The following is an 18,396-nucleotide window of genomic DNA, read 5'->3' as shown; positions in this document are numbered from 1 at the left end:
GAATCTATTTTTTGGTAGATTTTTAATTGGAGTTTGATTTTTCCAACATATAGTATAATACCCAGTGCTCATCCCGCCAAGTGCTCTCATCAGAACCCGTCACCCAGTCACCCCAAACCCCCGCCTCGCCCACCTCCCCAGCTGAGGCTGGAATATAAAGACAAAGCATGTTTCCCACCTACCAGAACACAGGGTAGAGAGATGAAAATGTTAACTCAAAACTAACAATATAATACTAAGTGCCTCAATTGAGTATTATAAAAAAACATGTTGTGGAGGCTGAGTAAATTAAGGCCATTTCGCCTCAAGTTTAGCATTAGCACAAGTACAGCCATTTTAGGCCCCTGTGAATAAGAGCTGAACTTTACAGGAAAAACTGCAGAATGCCCTCGGCAGGAAATCCCATATCAGAAAGACAACAGAGCTCAAAATGCCCTTGGCAGAGAATCCCATATCAGATCTTAAGAAACTCCCCCACCCTGTCCCCCATATTGGAATGGAAAAAATTCCTTCACCCCTTCTGAAAATCCCCTAGACCAGCCCATAAAAAACCCAGCTGTAACCCACTTCGGGGTCCAAGCCCCTGCTCTGCTGTGTGGAGTATACTTGGACCCAAGCTCGAGCTTGTAAATAAACCCTTGTGTACTTGCATCGGTGTCAGCTCCTTGGTGGTTTCTCAGAACATAATCTTGGGCACAACAATGTGCTCCAAAACCTGTAGAATTAAACTATGAATAAACTTTCTGAACAATGGGGACATCTGGGTGGCTCAGTGGTTGAGCATCTGCCTTCGACTCAGGGCATGATCCTGGATTCCTGGGATCGAGTCCCACATCAGGCTCCTTGCATGGAGCCTGCTTCTCCTCCCTCTGCATATGTCTCTGCCTCTTTTCCTGTGTCTCTCATGAATAAATAAATAAATAAATAAATAAATAAATTCTTTAAAAAGAAAAATTTCTGAGCAATGGGCAAAGTCACAGTAGATTAACTCATCTATCTAACATATCACGTTGGAGTTCTGAACAAGCCCCATCCACTCAGTGACTGTGATGTTCAAAATATTCAGTCACTGGCTCTCACTCATCGGTTCTGTGTATTCCCCCTTAATGTGCATGAAGCCACTAGTTAATACATTTGTAAAGAGATGTTGATTGACTCACTCAGAGTGATATTTAATGTAAAATGTTCAAAATAAGACATTTTATATAAACATCATTACTACAGTCACCACAATAATTCTTGTTTCTGGGCAGCCTGGGTGGCTCAGCGGTTTAGCGCCACCTTCAGCCCAGGGTGTGATCCTGGAGACCTGGGATCGAGTCCCACGTTGGGCTCCCTGCGTGGAGCCTGTTTCTCCCTCTGCCTGTATCTCTGCCTCTCTCTCTTTCTGTGTCTCTCATGAATAAATAAATAAAATCTTTAAGATAATGATAATAATAATCCTTGTTTCTATTAAAGTTCGTTGACAAAATTGTTGAGAAATTTTTATTCTTGATCAGTTCTCAGGAGAGTAGATGGTACAAACAGGGGGTAGTCTGTGTGAACCGGATAGGCTGAGTCTACATGTCTGACACTTAATTAGTCACTTCTTTACACAATATATAATGCTTGACATAGACATCGGAGAAAGCTAAATGAATGTATGGAATTCCCAGTCATCCATCACAGGCTGTACGTGAAGCCCATCTTCATTTTTGGGTTTTACTCATAAAGAAAATTGAGGTCTCTGGTATTCTGGGATCCAGCTTCTTAAAGAACAAAGGGGAAGTCCTTAGGAAAGTCAGGCTCCACTTACACTCCCATCTCTTGGCTCAACCTTGAGAACAACGGGTTTTTCAGGTTGAATAATCCCTCGAGTATTTATTCTCAGGGAGATCTGCAACAGTTAAACAAGTATATGAGAAACAATCAATGAAAATCCTGCTAACAACAGAAGCAAAGCAGGCAAGATATATGAAGGACAAAAATGCATTACAAATATATAAATACTACTTTTAGATTCATATATCTCTCATATGTTGAAATTATTCTGTAAGGTGTCAAGACAGGAGCATATAAGCATTCATCCATCACTCATTCAACAAATATATCTTTTGAGCACCTACTCTGTACCAGGCTGGAGACCCTTGATGGTTTGTGTTCTTTTTTTATCTGAATTTTAAGTAAAAAGGATAAGTGTTTAAAATTTAAGAGATTTTCAGCCATTACGGCAAACAATTTTGAAAAGTGACAGTTTATTTTGTATATGTTGAAACTTGCAAGGTCATCCTGAGTGTTTATTACACATTTTATTGTCTGGACATCTACAACGCTAACCATCCTGTATTCTCTCCCATGGAAACATCCATTCATGATGACAGACTGGGATGGAAAGGGAACACAGCCTGACTGGAGCCAGTCTACAGAAGATGGAGCCAAGTAGCCAGGATGGCCTGGACTGCAGGCCTCCTTCATATCTGCCAGACATGCTTCACACCAGTGATTCTCAACCTTGCTTGCACGTGAGAATCAAAGGGGGCACATTTAAAGCCACACTCAGGGGGGCACTTGACGGGATGAGCCCTGGGTGATATGCTATATGTTGGCAAATGAACTCCAATTAAAAAAAAAGCCACACTCTGGGTGAATTATGTTAGAATATCTGAGATGATCTGGGCATCAGTATTTTAATGAACCCACTGATTTCAATGTACAGCAAGGATTTGAGAACCTTAGTCACCAGAGCATCTGTAAATTGTGATGGAGAAGAGCATCTTTCAAAAGGCATGTCATGGTTATCACTGCATATCATGATTATGTATAACATGTTCCCTTTCTTTCAGCGGACTTGAAAGAAATTTAAAACATTGCTTAAGATCAAAGGTCTGCACATAATCATGTCATGCAAAATGCGCTGACAGATGACCCTTTTAGTTGGGTGATCATAAACCATAGATGTGGCACCCAAGAGCTGAAGGACCCTTAAAAGTCACAATAACTCTAAATAGATTCTCTGGTGATAGAAGGAATTATTAGGGATAAATGAGCCCATTTCCAAATATACACATACATACATCTATCCACATCTCTTAGTTTAAAAAAAGCAAGAATAAAACACTGTTTATGCAGAAAGTTATCTCTCTGACCTGTGTTTCTTTACAAGATTTGAAGGAGAAGTTCTGCAGGACCCTGACAAGGGCAAGTTTCACGTTCATGATTGCAAACCTCATTCCAATGCAGTTTCGGGGTCCAGTTCCAAAAGGCAGGTATGTATAAGGATTTATGCTGTCCTTGTTCTTCCTACTGAACCTGGTTCCACAATGGAAGTGGAAAACAAGTTGGTTAATCATAAAAACCACAAGAGGTACCTGTTTGGGGTTCTCAACCAGGAGTATATTGGAAATTTGATAGGCTGGTTCCTTTAATCCTGCTATGCTTATTCTGCTGTGACAATTGTAAACTACAGGTCATTGGATACTCCTTGCTCTATGAAGCATTCAGTCTTGCTGAGGACATGAGATGAATGCCACTGAAAAGACTTATCTTAGACACTAGAATTATATTGAGGGTGGTGAGATGTCCACACTTTGAAAGGCAAGCAGGAAATGAGTCTTACTGAAGGAAAGGTAGGTTTGAGCCTCCATTCTCATTTACGTTGGTCACATGGTCATAGAAAAAGGAAGTAGAGAAATGCCTCCTATGATTTACCTTGTTATTTTTCCCTTCACATCCCTACACTCTTTGCTAGGACCACTCCCAACCACTTACACAGAAAAGATTTTCAGATGAGTTAATTTGGCACATGATGCTACTGCACTATAATCATACTCAGGTCCATGTATACTCACTATAACCACTGAGGCTTGTCTATCTGTTCTAAGAGACTATAAATTCCTTGAGGGTTAGACTTACAGTTTATTCAAAATTCTTTCTTTAATACTTATATTAAGGAAATATGTAAATTTGGGGAAATGATAATGGCATTTAGTGAGGTATTATTTAAACTACTTATATAAAAAAATAAACTCCTTATATCATGAAGAACATACTGGAATGTTTATAGATGATATGCCTTCGAGTTATATGGAAATCAGGGCAGCCTGGGTGGCTCAGAAGTTTGGTGCTGCCTTCAGCCCAGGCTGTGACCCTGGAGACCCGGGATCAAGTCCCATGTCGGGCTCCCGGCATGGAGCCTACTTCTCCCTCTGCCTGTGTCTCTGCCTCTCTCTCTCTCTCTCTCTCTGTCTCTCTCTGTGTGTGTCTCTCATGAATAAATAAATAAAAAATCTTTTTAAAAAAAGTAATATGGAAAACAGTCTAGGTATTATAATGGTGTGTGGATGGGGCAGTTGATATGGGTTAGTGGTTGTTTGGCAGGTGGTGGGCACATATAGATTCATTAAAAATATTTCACACACTTGTGTCTATAGAATATATTTGTACCTGTGTCAAAAATTGTCCATAAATGCTTCCCTATCCTCCTGAAACAAATGAAATCCTATTCTACACACCAGTCAATTGACTTTTGTCCCATTCCTCCCTTCTTTAGGCTAGCCTTACATGCAATTATTGCTGTTTGAGTATCATGTCACGTTGCTAATGTCAAAGCAGTAGGTGACTTATTTTCCAAGTAATGTAAAGCATTGAAAGTAATAAAGTTCTGTGTTGTCTGTCTGTTTAGTTGTCACACATCAAGGAGTTGAGACTGGAGTAAATAAAAAATTTTCACAGAAAAAAAAATTGTCCATAATAGGGGCAACTGGATGGCTCAGTTGGTTAAGAGTCTGATTTTGGCTCAGATAGTGATCTCAGAGTCCTCAGATCAAGTCTTATGTTGGACTCCCTGCTGAGAAGGGAGTCTGCTTCTCCCGCTCCCTTAGCCCCTCACCCTGCTCATGCTCATTTGCTTCTCTCTCTCAAATAAATAAAATATTTTTAAAAAACTTATCCATAATTGGCATTTTTAATACATGGATTCACTGCCTGGCACAGTCCCTAACACACATAGATAATAAGTACTTCCTCTCATGGCTGAATGAATCATGAAGAAGTACCAGGAGTGTTCTCTGGTTTCTGTTCAAGAAGCTACAGAAGATTGAACAGCTGAGCTTGTGGGAGTCATCAGGTCTCCTGGTCCAGAAAACAGATGACTTGGTCAATTATAAGTTCTTTCAGCAAGTACTATGTGTAGATGCATTGCTAGCACTAGGGACACCATGCAACCAGACAAGGGCTCTGCCAACGGGGACTTGAGTCAGGGCTAAACATCTAGGTCTCTAAAAACTCATCCAAATTTTGCCCACCAATACAATAAACAGGAAAACATGGACTTTTGCAGAATTCAGGCTTACTCAAAGCCAGACTCTGCTCTGAATTCCCAGAAGAGAAAGCTCAAGACCCCTCCAAGGAGGATGTCCAAATGGCTAGAGAACAGATAACCTCACTTTGGATAAATCCCGGATACTAGAGAGATAGGAGATGCTTAGAACTGCAACCACAGACAGCACAGGACCTATCAGGTCTCCAGCACACTCTGTCCTCAGGCTGCTGCTCCTCCTGCCAGGGATGTGAACTCTCAGCACCACAGCCTCTGTCCTCACACTATACCTAGCAGACATAGTGGCGCAGGGTTACAAACACAGAATACCAAAAATATATAATGCCATCTTAACTTTTAAGCTTCTATATATGCATAGAAAAATATCCACAAGGACATACATCACAAGATTAATAATCCTGATATATTGTGACTGGTGATGATGTTAATTTTCTTTATTCTCAACTAGAGTTTGTAAAATTTGGACAATAATGTTCATTTTGTAACAAGAAAAATACTTCTAAAAATTAAAAAAATGTACAAATAAATCATTGTACCACCACACGATTGTCATCTATACTAAGAAAATACAGAATATCCTCCAATATGAGGGTGGGTTCCCCTTTGCAGGGTTCCCTGTACCTTTCAGGTCGGAATTCCTCAGGCTCTGGCCAGAGATTCTGGTCTCGATGAAGAATAAAGGTTGGCACCATCACCACTGTCCCTTTGGGAATGAACACACCACTGATTTCCACATCTTTCTTACAGACCCTCTCAAGTCTACCAGCGACTGAGTATAATCGGAGAGTTTCATTCAATACCATGTCCAGATACTCCATCTGTACAAGGGCCTCATAAGTGGGTGCTGCCTGGAAGGAAGAAACAGATTTAGATAAATGGAGATTTGGATCAATGCTCAAAGCACTCTGTGTACTACTACTGAAGTGTTAGGAACACCTAAGAATCATTTATTTTGATGAGGGTATTTATAGACATTTGAATGTCTACCATGTCCTTTGATCTACTCAATGGCCCACTGACATGTGAGCAATAGCTGTGAGAAATAGCTGTGAGCAATAGTAATGACTAGGGGAGACCACTGTGACAATCCCCTACACAGGGCCTGAAACCCTTCCCATTTCCAGATAGTGGTTTTTCTTCCTCATATGAACAAAAGTGACTAATAGAGTGTGACGCTTGATCTTTTTAAAGTTTTTTGTTTAAATTCATTCAATTAACATATAGTGTATATTAGTTTCAGGGATAAAATTTAGTGATTCCTCAGTTGCTTATAATACCCAGTGTTCATTACATTTAGTGCTCCTTATGTCCACCACCTGGTTACTTCATCCCCTCAACCCATCACTTCTAGCAACACTCAGTTTGTTTCCTATACTTAAGACTCTCTTATGGTTTGTCTCCCTCTCTATTTTTGTCTTATTTCACTTTCCCTATGACCCTTAATTTAAGTGGAATATGTTGAAGTGACTGATTCCTTTCAAAACAGGGGCCACATATCTGCACCATGAAAGGCGAACATGCAACACAAAATATCCCCTCTTCTACATAAACTCTTCTAGTAGAAATATTCTGTTGGGGCAGCCTGGGTGGCTCAGCGGTTTAGCACCTGCCTTTGACCCAGGGCGTGATCCTGGAGACCCGGGATCAAGTCCCAAGTCAGGCTCTCTGCATGGAGCCTACTTCTCCCTCTGCTTCTCTCTCTCTTTCTCTCTCTCTCAGTGTATCTCATGAATAAATAAATAAATAATCTTAAAAAGAATACTCCATATGAAATATTCTGCTTCCTAGCTTTTCAATTATATATACAATATTTGGAGAGGAACATTATATTGAAAAAGTATAATTTGGGGAGACACTAGTTCATCTCAAACCAAATAGGGCAAGAGAAGGCTACAATTGGATGCTACCAATTCTGGACATAAATTTTCTTTTTAGGAAAAGTAATAAGGGGATCAGAACCCTACTCTCAACCCCACCCTCTGTTGCTGGAACAGTCTCCTAGTTGTCACTTTGGAGTTTCACTGTTTGTCATATAGGTCACTACAGACCCAGAGGTCAGGTGTCTTCATAAACAGGGAACTCCAGGTTGCGCAGAGATCTGAAAACAATGAGGGAAATTATGTGTCTATCACTTGGTGTTATATTTAAGAGCCAACATTTTACAGATTGTAGCTCAGTTTCCTGACTTGTTAAATGGAGATAATACAGTTGATACTTCATAGGGTATGTGGTAGAGAAACTCACTGCTCATCCAGGATCCATGCAGATCCCCGTATTTCCTAGCTCACATGAATTTACAGGAAACCATTTTGCAAATGGGGTATGAACTGATGAGACAAATGTCAGTTCAGGGCCAAACATTTGAAAATCAAGTGAGCAACACATAGCTCCTTGTTACCCAGCAAACAATAAGTCCCCAGGTTCTAGATAATGCAGGTATAAGAAAATGGAGCCTCTTTACCTGGTATCACCAATAACTGTCTGGAGCAGAGACTCACTCCCATCTTCTGCTAAGGCCCATATCTGACACGCAAATGTGGAAATAGGAGTAAGCCTTTTTATGAAAACCTACCTAGGTTTGAGGGCTAATCTATTACTGAGACATAACCAAGCCTACACTGACTCCCTTCTTCAGGTATGACCCACTCACCTTATTGGGGAAAGTCGCATCAATCTCCTCCTGCAGTTTCTGCTGGACATCACGGTGAGTGGCCAATTCATACATACGAAAGGAAAGACAACTGCTAGTGGTCTCATAGCCAGCAAAAATAAAGACAATAGATTGGGCCACCAGCTCCAAATCAGATAGAGCTAAAAGGAGAAGAAACACATATTAGCTATAACAGGTGAATGTAAAAAACCACACTTTAGATAATGAGAAGTCCATTTGAAACTCCCAATTCCCTTGGGGAAAATGTAAAAGCAATTCAGAATCAAACTCAGAGTGGTTTGCACTCTGATGTCTATCTTACAGAGCCAGAAAAGCCAGAAGTTATCTTGATCTGGTTCTTCCTATGGTCTATACTATTCTTGGCCATCTGCTCCTGCTAGTGCCACCCTCTGCACCAACACAGATAGGTAATTTCAGGAGATGGCATTTCTGTCTAACGTACATGGTGTTATCAGCATGACCTTTGGAGGATCCTAAAAGTACTTCAGTCGTAAGTAACATGGGATACCATTCTCCCCCAGGAAAATTTATATTCTTCTAGCTAAAAGAGAACTTAAATTTATTTAGAGAGTTTGTGATACTAAGACTCAATTGTCAGGAAAAAATGAATGATCTTTCATCCAAACATATTTGTGGAAAGTGAAGAGAACAATATTGTCTACTGATAAATTCTTGTTGCTCAAAGAGTGATCCATGGACCATCAGCATCTGCAGCATCTGGGAGTTTATTAGAAATGCAGAATCTCAAACCTCACCCTAGAACTATCGAATCAAAGTCTGAGCTTTCATGAGATGTGGTGATTTGTGTGAACAACCTAGCTTGAGAAGCATGGATTATACCTTTCAGAGGTCTCAGCTAGTAGAAGACCTGGCACACAACTTCGCAAGTGCATGATCTCCAATATGTACAGAAACTACAACACAGATGTGGTATATATATACCACATCTTCTTTATTCATTTATCTGTTCATGCAGGTGGGGGGATGTAGTGACTGGGTGATGGGCACTGAGGAGGGCACTTGAAGGGATGAGCACTGGGTGTTATACTATATGTATATAGTACATATACAAACTGAAATATACAAAAAAAAAAAAAAGACCGGTAATGGAGCTGGCTTAATTAATGCCACCAAAGAAGCAGAAGAAAAAAATGTGTCAAGGCAAGGTACTGACCAGCATGAAATATAGACGAATTGAATCCAGTGAATGGAATTAGCAATCATGGCCTGAATTTCACCTTCCTTAGTGAATGGCCCCACTCTGAATATAAATTGGAATATCTTTTGATTTGCTCCTGGCAGAAACTCAGCATGGTCATGTCCTAATCTATTTGACAAAACCTGTGTTAGGACCTTTAGATACTGAGAGCACCTACCCACTACAAACCCATAATTCACAGCTAAAAACAATGCAAAAAGTGCTAGAAAAGTCTACAAAGTTCCGATTTCCTAGTCACACTTTTCGTGAAGCTGCTATGGGTAAATTCAACTATCAAATTCTTGCCTTTCACCCAGTCACTCCATCCCCCCGCCCTCCTCCCCTTCCACTACCCCTTGTTCATTTCCCAGAGTTAGGAGTCTCTCATGTTCTGTCACCCTCTCTGATTTTTCCCACTCATTTTCTCTCCTTTCCCCTTTATTCCCTTTCACTATTTTTTATATTCCCCATGTAGTGAAACCATATAATGTTTGTCTTTCAAGTGACTTACTTCACTCAGCATAATACCCTCCAGTTCCACCCACATTGAAGCAAAAGGTGGATATTCGTCCTTTCTAATGACTGAGAAATATTCCATTGTGTGTGTGTGTATGTGTGTATATATATATATATATATATATATATATATACACATTTTCCATTCATCTTTAAATGGACACCGAGGCTCCTTCCACAGTTTGGCTATTGTGGACATTTTTGCTATAAACATTGGCACTTGACGGGATGAGCACTGGGTGTTATACTATATGTTGGCAAATAGAACCCCAATAAAAAATATATATAAAAAAATTCTTGCTCTCCATTACCACAAACCCCATGATAATAAAAGTTCAGGGCTGTACTCTCCAATAAGGTAGGCAGATGCGGCTATTTATATTTAAATTTTAATTAGTTATATTAAATACAATATAAGATTCAGAGCTCAGTGACACTAGCCACATGGTAAGTGCTCAAAAATCACATGTGTGCAGTGTTTCTGTACAGGACCAAGCAAATATAAAATATTTCCTCCATCAGAGAAAAAAGTAGAACTAGATAGATAGATAGACAGATAGATAGAATAGAAGTAGAGATAGATTGGTAGGTAGAGATGGATAAATGGATAGATAGATAGATGATAGATAGATAGATAGATAGATAGATAGATAGATAGATAAATGGTATGATAGAATAAGCCCATCCTTTTCCTCTAGAATCAACTGTTATATATTCAACAATTTTGTGAGCTTGTTGTCAAATCACAGATGGCTTGAAATTAACCATGATGGAAATATTTCTGTCATAGAAACAACTATAAATTAAGCCTGTTTTTTTTTTCTTTTAAATACTGAGAGCATACTTACATCATGGGTTATGGATAAAGAAATATTTGTGTTGATCAGTGCTGTGTAGATATATTTGATGTTGTTAACTTGGCTCACTGAGAGGAAATAGAAGCAAATAACCCCTAGTAGCAATGAGTACTCCTAGATCCCAGATTTGGTTTCTAAATACCATTTTAACTAAAAAGAATCAGAGTTTCTTGGAGAAATGGCTGGTTCAGGGCTCATCAGGAGAAACAGAAGAGAAATCTGAGATGTCTGACATCAGGATGCAAGGTAATGCCCAGAAAATAATATGGGAAAAGGATACAGAATACTCTATTTTTTTAATGGTGGATATACATCATTATATATATATGTCGAAACCCATAGCATATACATCAACAAGGATGAACTATAATATAAACTATGGATTTTGGGTGGTAATAATGTGTTGTTGTAGGTATATTGATTATTTAAAAATTACCACATCATGAGGGATTTTGATTCGGGATGCTGTATGTAGGTGGGGCAGGGGAAATATGAGATAAATCTCTATGTCTTTCACTCGATTTTGCAGTGAACCTAAACTGCTATAAAAAATCAAGTCTGGGGCACCTGGGTGGCTCAGCACTTAAGCATCTGCCTTCAGCTTAGCACGTGATCCTGGCGTCCCAGGATGGAGTCCCACATCAGGCTCCCTGCATGGAGCCTGCTTCTCCCTCTGCCTGTGTCTCTGCATCTCTCTCTCTCTCTCTCTCTCTCTCTCTCTCTCTCTCTCTCTCCCCCTCTCTCTCTCCGTGTGTCTCATGAATAAATAAATAAAATCTTTTTAAAAACCAAAATCTATTGAAAACATAAAAAAGAAGAAAGGAAAAACAAAAACACAGGTGCCCACTTAAAGGGCTTCCAGACAAAAAATCTGAAAGAATCAAGGATCTAAGAAAAAAATGATATAAGACACTTAGTAATATAAGAGATCATACCGACATATATAAAGAAAGAAATACAATAATGATGACGTATAGAAAGCTCACCCTAACAATGGACTATTATTCAAAATATAGAAGAAATGGTACAAGTAAAGAGTCATCATTTTGTAACCATCATAGTAATAATAGTTTTAGTCAAAGACCATCCATGGATGATAAAAGTAATAGATGATGATTTAAAGAGAAATACAATGTGTACACATACCTGCACCAGTTACTTCTTAATTACAAAAAGGGAAAAAACACTTGAAGTAGATTAAGCTAGTGAATAAAATATAACCACAAGTGTTTCAAGTTACGGTCATCAACACTGGGGCCATGTACCTCCTTATGTGATGAAGACTTGATGTGAATTTCCAGGCAGATTCGGTGGGTCTGGATTAGGCTGCAGGACTGACATTGGAAACAAGTTCCCCTGTGGCAGACCACAGATTGTTTTGTCTATGGTTCCCCTTCAAGCTTTGAACAGGTAGTATGGCTTGGTTTTTCTGGAAAATGCTCTGTCTACCTTTTGTATCTGAACATATTTCTTTCTTCAATTTGCCAAAATTCCATCTGCTAAAAATCTTCCTCCACACCTTGGAACCACCCCCTCTTTCTGAGCCACCTCATCAATGGCCCTCTGAAGCTCTTCTCGCTTACCTTTATGAGTGTCCATTTCTTTGGAATTCTGGGAGTTAATCATCAGCTGAAGAAAGTCCACTCGGTGCTAGAAACAAAAAGAGAAATTTCCATGGCAAAAAATCACTTGTGAAGTCAGAAGTAAATCAGACGTGAAGTATCCTGAGACTATAGCCCATTTACATCCCGAATTTAGAGTAGTGTTGCCAGAGTCCTCGGTGAACAAAAGTGCTCAGCTATAAATCTTGGAGAGCAGGATGTTTCCCTGACAGGAATCCAGCCATTATGTCTCATTGCTTTTTGGATCTTGCTCTGTCTCTGTCTGATCCTCAGCTTCTCTGACTTTTGAACATACCTTCCTGGCCCAAGAGTTGCCTGATCCCTCTCCTGTCACATCTACTAGCTAAGGAGAAAGTCCCTGACTTCAGTCCTTTCTTCCAGCCTTAATTCTTAATGAATAGCCACATAGACCAATCCCTGACCTCTGCAGAGTCCATGAGCAGCTTCTGTGTCAGCATCTTCCAATGTCTCACCCTCCCAGAACTCTGCACAATATTCAGTGATATCAGCCCTGTCTCCTTGTCCTACACATGTCCTACAGCTGGCCATCAGGCCTCATGAAGGCAAAGCTGGCTTAGCCAGCTTGCAGCTTCAGTGCCCAGAGAAGATTTCTACCCATTCCAGACTATGGCAGGGTCAAATTTAACATAGACTATATACTCCACCAGGTGCCTAATAGGACCTTCCCCTGGAGAAGGTGTAAGATAAGAGGCTTTGAATTGAAGGGATTCTTTGCCAATGTAAGATCTGGCAAAATTACACTACCAGGAAAATGATTTTACACAGTAATTTTTACATTTTGACAATTTATTGAAAGAAAGCGGTAGTTTTTTCTCACTGAAGTTTATGCAGTGACATACTACTTGCCATGTTTATTAATAAATTTTAAACAAATGTTGGGTATTTGTCGTTTGACAAATGCCCACCATTTGCTTCAACGTGGATGGAACTGGAGGGTATTATGCTGAGTGAAGTAAGTCAATCGGAGTAGGACAAACAGTGTATGTTCTCATTCATTTGGGGAATATAAATAATAGTGAAAGGGAATATAAGGGAAGGGAGAAGAGATGTGTGGGAAATATCAGAAAGGGAGACAGAACATAAAGACTCCTAACTCTGGGAAACGAACTAGGGGTGGTGGAAGGGGAGGAGGGGTGAATGGGTGACGGGCACTGAGGGGGGCACTTGACGGGATGAGCACTGGGTGTTATTCTGTATGTTGGTAAATTGAACACCAATAAAAAATAAATTTATTATTAAAAAAATAATAAATTTTAAACATAGTCTGTCTGACTCATCTTCTTATTTCCTTCCCTGACCTCCACCTTCTTCATTCTCCCTAAAATGTTAGAAGTCTCCTGCTTTAAACCCTACAGTTCTCTACCTACCATAAAAACATATAGAAGTGCAGATGTTGGGTATATGCAGCTCAATAAATTATCAAAAGTGAACACCTGGGGACACCGGGGTGGCACAGTCAGTTGAGTGCCCAACTTTAATTTCCGCTCAGGTCATGATCTTGGAGTCGTAAGATCAAGCCTCATGTTGGACTCCGTACTTGGTGTGGAGTCTGCCAGAGTCTCTCTCTCTCACTCCCTCTACCTGTCTTCCTGTTCATCCACATACTCTCTCTAAATTAAATAAAATCTTTGTTTTTAAAGTGAATACCTACACATAACCACCAATAGATTTACCTTTTGTTTATCTTTTAGGCGACTTTCCTTCATTCTCTCTACAGATTTTCTGAAAAAATCAGTAACTTTCTTTGGAAATAGCCAGATATTTAATATTTCAAAAACCGGAGTAAGGAATGGAAACAGTACTGTAAGGAAAAAGAACAATGGAAAGCATAATGAAAATGCAAAATTTACCTGGAGCAATTATAATTTGGTCTACCAATCAGAAGATTAAAAGACACCAGGATAGGCACTTGGGTGACTCAGTAGTTGGGCGTCTGCCTTTGACTCGCAGGATCCTGGTTCAAGTACCATACCAGGCTCCCTGTGCAGAGCCAGATTCTCCCTCTGCCTATGTCTCTGCCCCTCTCTGTATCTCTCATGAATACTTAAAAAAAATCTTTTTTAAAAATAATTTTAAAAATAAAAGAGACCAGGAGTCTGTCCTTCTAGGACTTTTACTTAAACTTTCAAGCCAATGGCTGAGCCAGAGCAAGTCACACATAGAGGCCACCACTAGAGAGGTCAGATCTGTGCCTTCTGGAACATCTTTGGAGTGACCAAAGGAACCCAGGAACAATTTCCTGATCCCTTAGGCTTTTATTTTTGGACTAGAGTCTCTTTGGAAACACCAGACCATAATATGCTATTATAACTAATCATGCTGTTTAAGAAATTGTTGCCAGGATGTAAATAATACAGAGTATGCCCTTCAACCACAAAGGAATAAAATGAGAAATCGAGAACACAAACAACATTTGGAAACCCATGAATCTGTAGAAATTACACAATACATTCCTATATAGCCACTGGGCAAAGAAGAAATCGAAAGGCCACTTAGGAATCAATCACTTGGAGATTACAAAAATGAAGAAATCACATACCAAAGCTCACAAGATGTAGTAAAAGCAGTGACCATAAGGAAATTTATAGTTATATATGCCTACTTCTAAAAAGAACCAATATTTAAATCAACTACCTTCCTCTCTGTCAAAAACATGCTGAGAAACCAAGAACACACTAAATAAAGCAAGCAGAAGGAAGCACATAATACAGACAATAGCAGAAACCTATCAAATAGAGAATAAAAAACAAGAGAAAATTCAATGAAAGCAAAGCTGAAAGATGAATGGATAAAGAAGATGTGGTTTATGTATACAATGGAATATTACTCAGCTATTAGAAATGACAAATACCCACCATTTGCTTCAACATGGATGGAACTGGAGGGTATTATGCTGAGTGAAGTAAGTCAGTCAGAGAAGGACAAACATTATATGTTCTCATTCATTTGGAGAATATAAATAATAGTGAAAGGGAATATAAGGGAAGGGAGAAGGAATGTGTGGGAAGTATCAGAAAGGGAGACAGAACGTAAAGACTGCTAACTCTGGGAAACGAACTAGGGTTGGTAGAAGGGGAGGAGGGCGTGGGGTGGGAGTGAATGGGTGACGGGCACTGGGGGTTATTCTGTATGTTGGTAAATTGAACACCAATAAAAAATAAATTTAAAAAAAAAGAAAGCAAAGCTGAATCTTTCAAAAGAACTTTAGATAGATAGACGGACCAAGCAAAAAAGGAGAAGAGATTCAAATTATTATTATTAGAAGTGAAAGAGGAGATTACTGCTGACATTACAAAAATAAAAAGGACATACAGAATACCATGAAAAACTGTAAGCTAATAAATTACATAACTGAGATGAAATGGAAGAATTGCTAGAACAACACAAAGTAGAAGATGACATTTAAAAAAATAACACACAGGCAGGGGCACCGGAGTCACTCAGTTGGTTAAGCATCTGTCTTTGGCTCAGGTCATGATCCCGGGGTTCTGAGATTGACTCTCAGTCAGGTTCCCTGCTCAACAAGAGTCTGCTTCTCTTTTTCCCTCACTCCCTCCCTGCCCCCCCATGTTCTCTTTCTCTCTCTCTTTCAAATATATAACAATAAAATATTTTTTTTAAAAACCCACATAGGCAATCTGAAAGATGAGAAAAAAGATTGAGTTAATAGTGAAGAAAGGACCAACAAAAAGAAGCTCAGCTCCAGATGGTTTCACAGATGAATTCCAGCAAATATTTAAAGTAGAATCAATGCCAATTTTACACAAATTCTTCCAAAAAACAGAAGAGGTAGGAATACTTCCAACTCAATCTTGAGGCCAGTGTTACTCAATACTAAAACCAGACAAAGATATTGAGGAAGAAGAAAACTACCAACCAATGTACCTTATGACATGTCATCTTATGACATCACAAAATCCTCAACACAATAACTGGCCAAATGAACCCAGCAACATATCCAAAGAAGGATATGCCACAACCAAGAGAGGTTTAACCCCAGCAATGCCAGGTTATACATACAATATAACAATAAATTTTTTTAAAAACCACACGGTCATCTCAATACAGGCAAAAGAAAAACTATTTGACAAAAATCCAACACCATTTAGCAATACAAACACTCAACAAACTGGGAACAGAAAGGAATATCCTCAACCTGATAAAGGGCATCTACAAAAAACTCATACTTAACACTGCACTTAACAGATATAGACTGGATATTTTCCCCTCAGATTAAGCAAAAACAAGGAAGTCTCTATTGCCACTTCTATTCAACATCGTATTAGAAATTTGAGCCAGGAAAAGTAGACGAAAGAAAGAAAGAAAGAAAGAAAGAAAGAAAGAAAGAAAGAGCTATTAATAAAGGAGGTAAAGAAGTAAAAGCATCTCTATTATCAGCAATATAATGTTATACATAGAAAATCCAAAGGAATGCAATAAAAGTCTATTGGAACTAATAAATATATTTAGCAGGGTTTCAGGATACAAAATCAACACATGAAATCAATTCTGTTTCATACACTGCAAAAAAAATCCAAAAGTGAAATTAGGAATATAAGTCCTTTACAATAACATCAAGAAGAAGAGAATGATTAAGAATAGCTTTAACAAAAGAAATGCTTATACTGTGAAAACTACAAATATTGTTGAAATGAAGAAGACCCATGTAAATGGAAAAATATCCAATGATCATGAATTAGAACTTAATATGTCAAAATACATCATACAACAGCAATAACAATAGGTATAATGTTGCTTTTAACTGTCCAGTATTTACTATCTTATAACTGCAAGTTTGTAACTTTGGTCACCTTCATTCAAGTACCACCCCCAACCCCTGCTTTTGATAGCCACAAATGTGATCTCCTTTTTGTATGACTTTGGTTCTTGTGCTATTTTTCTCAGTCCACACGTAATTGAGGTCAGACAGTATTTGTCTTTCCCTGCCTGACTCTCTTCACTTATTGTAATGTCCTCAGATTCCAACCATGCAGTCCAAATACAGGATTTCCTTCCATTTTTATGACTGAATAAAATTTCATGGTATATACATTTTTTGTCCATTTCTTGGTCAGTGAACACTCACCATAAAAATTGAATTGTAGGTTTTAAAGGGGAACTTATAGGTTATATGAAGTTATATCTCAATAAGATTGTTGTAGCAAGATAGGAAGTGAGAGAGGAAGGAAGGGAAGAAAAAGGAAAGGGAGGAGAAAAAGAAAAATAATACTGTACATACATATGGAGAAGAAAAATGGGTCAAGGAAATCAAATTTTAAGAGATTCTTGGTATTTTCCACAAACGGATCTTGTGGGTGGTTGAGGGAATCAATGTTCACTCCAAACGATATGCTGGTAATCACATCCATGCTGTAGGCTCCAAAGACACTGTGAGAGAAATAAAGATGCGAATAATTAAAATCAGTACCTCTTTACTATCCTTATCCAACATTTGCAGCAAGAAGTACATGTAGATTCTAATGTCCAGGCAAGACAAGAGCCACACTTCCACCTGCTGGATCATCTGAAGAGTCTATATCCCATCACATTCATTCATGAGATGTTCACGAGTTATCAGTGATTCAGCTCACCTTGTCCTGGGGGTGATGGGGTCTCTAGGGCAAGTTAGACGGACTTCTGAGATCAAGAAGCTTGATCTCAGCCATGGAGATCTAGAGACCCAAAGATGGAGGGCTAGAGATCTAGTCATGGAGGGCTAGAGATCCAAAGATGGATAATTTACAGTAATGTGTTTTGAGAATGGGCAAAAGAAGGTAATAATCACAGTATCTGAGCAGGACAAATAGTGGAATAATTAACCCTTCCTCAGGGAGTCAAGAAAGTTGAAACTGATCTGGATCCTCTCTTACCACAGTCTCTATGTTCAGAGCTGATTCCTCAATAGTATGTTACAGAACACCAACACCCTGTTCTGTGCTGCCAGGAACATCACCTCCCTTCTCTATACTCCTGCTAAGTCTCCTGAATGACCCACTTTGTCTCAGCTGCAGTGATCCGAGATTGCCCTGGGGACTCACTCACTTCTGGAAAATAGAAGAACTAGGAATGTTATTACTTTAAAAATACATACTAATTCACACCAAAATTGATCTTAAGAGTTAATATTTAGTATTTTGCTAATATCTGCAACAAAATCAGGAAGGGGTTTAAGTTGTTCCAAATTCCACATGAAA

The 18,396-nt window shown here is 39.0% G+C and overlaps 1 protein-coding gene across 1 annotated transcript in view; it reads right to left on the bottom strand.

Moving 5' to 3' along the window:
- Positions 1–1,458: 1,458 nt before the first annotated feature.
- LOC140638922 (cytochrome P450 3A12-like) overlaps positions 1,459–18,396 on the bottom strand; it is a 35,595-nt gene continuing 18,657 nt past the window's right edge. Inside the window, exons 7-13 of the mRNA XM_072837027.1 lie at positions 17,442–17,590; positions 13,876–14,003; positions 12,143–12,209; positions 7,968–8,128; positions 5,939–6,165; positions 3,126–3,288; positions 1,459–1,876 (exon numbers count right to left, since the gene is read on the bottom strand). Coding sequence (XP_072693128.1) covers positions 1,781–1,876; positions 3,126–3,288; positions 5,939–6,165; positions 7,968–8,128; positions 12,143–12,209; positions 13,876–14,003; positions 17,442–17,590 — 991 coding nt within the window. The 3' untranslated portion in view covers positions 1,459–1,780. The remainder of the gene's footprint in view (positions 1,877–3,125; positions 3,289–5,938; positions 6,166–7,967; positions 8,129–12,142; positions 12,210–13,875; positions 14,004–17,441; positions 17,591–18,396) is intronic.

Source organism: Canis lupus, chromosome 8, assembly GCF_048164855.1.
Source record: "Canis lupus baileyi chromosome 8, mCanLup2.hap1, whole genome shotgun sequence".
NCBI classification, from domain to species: Eukaryota; Metazoa; Chordata; class Mammalia; order Carnivora; family Canidae; genus Canis; species Canis lupus.
Note: the sequence above shows the minus strand (reverse complement) of the source record. Positions and strands in the feature narration are given on the sequence as shown.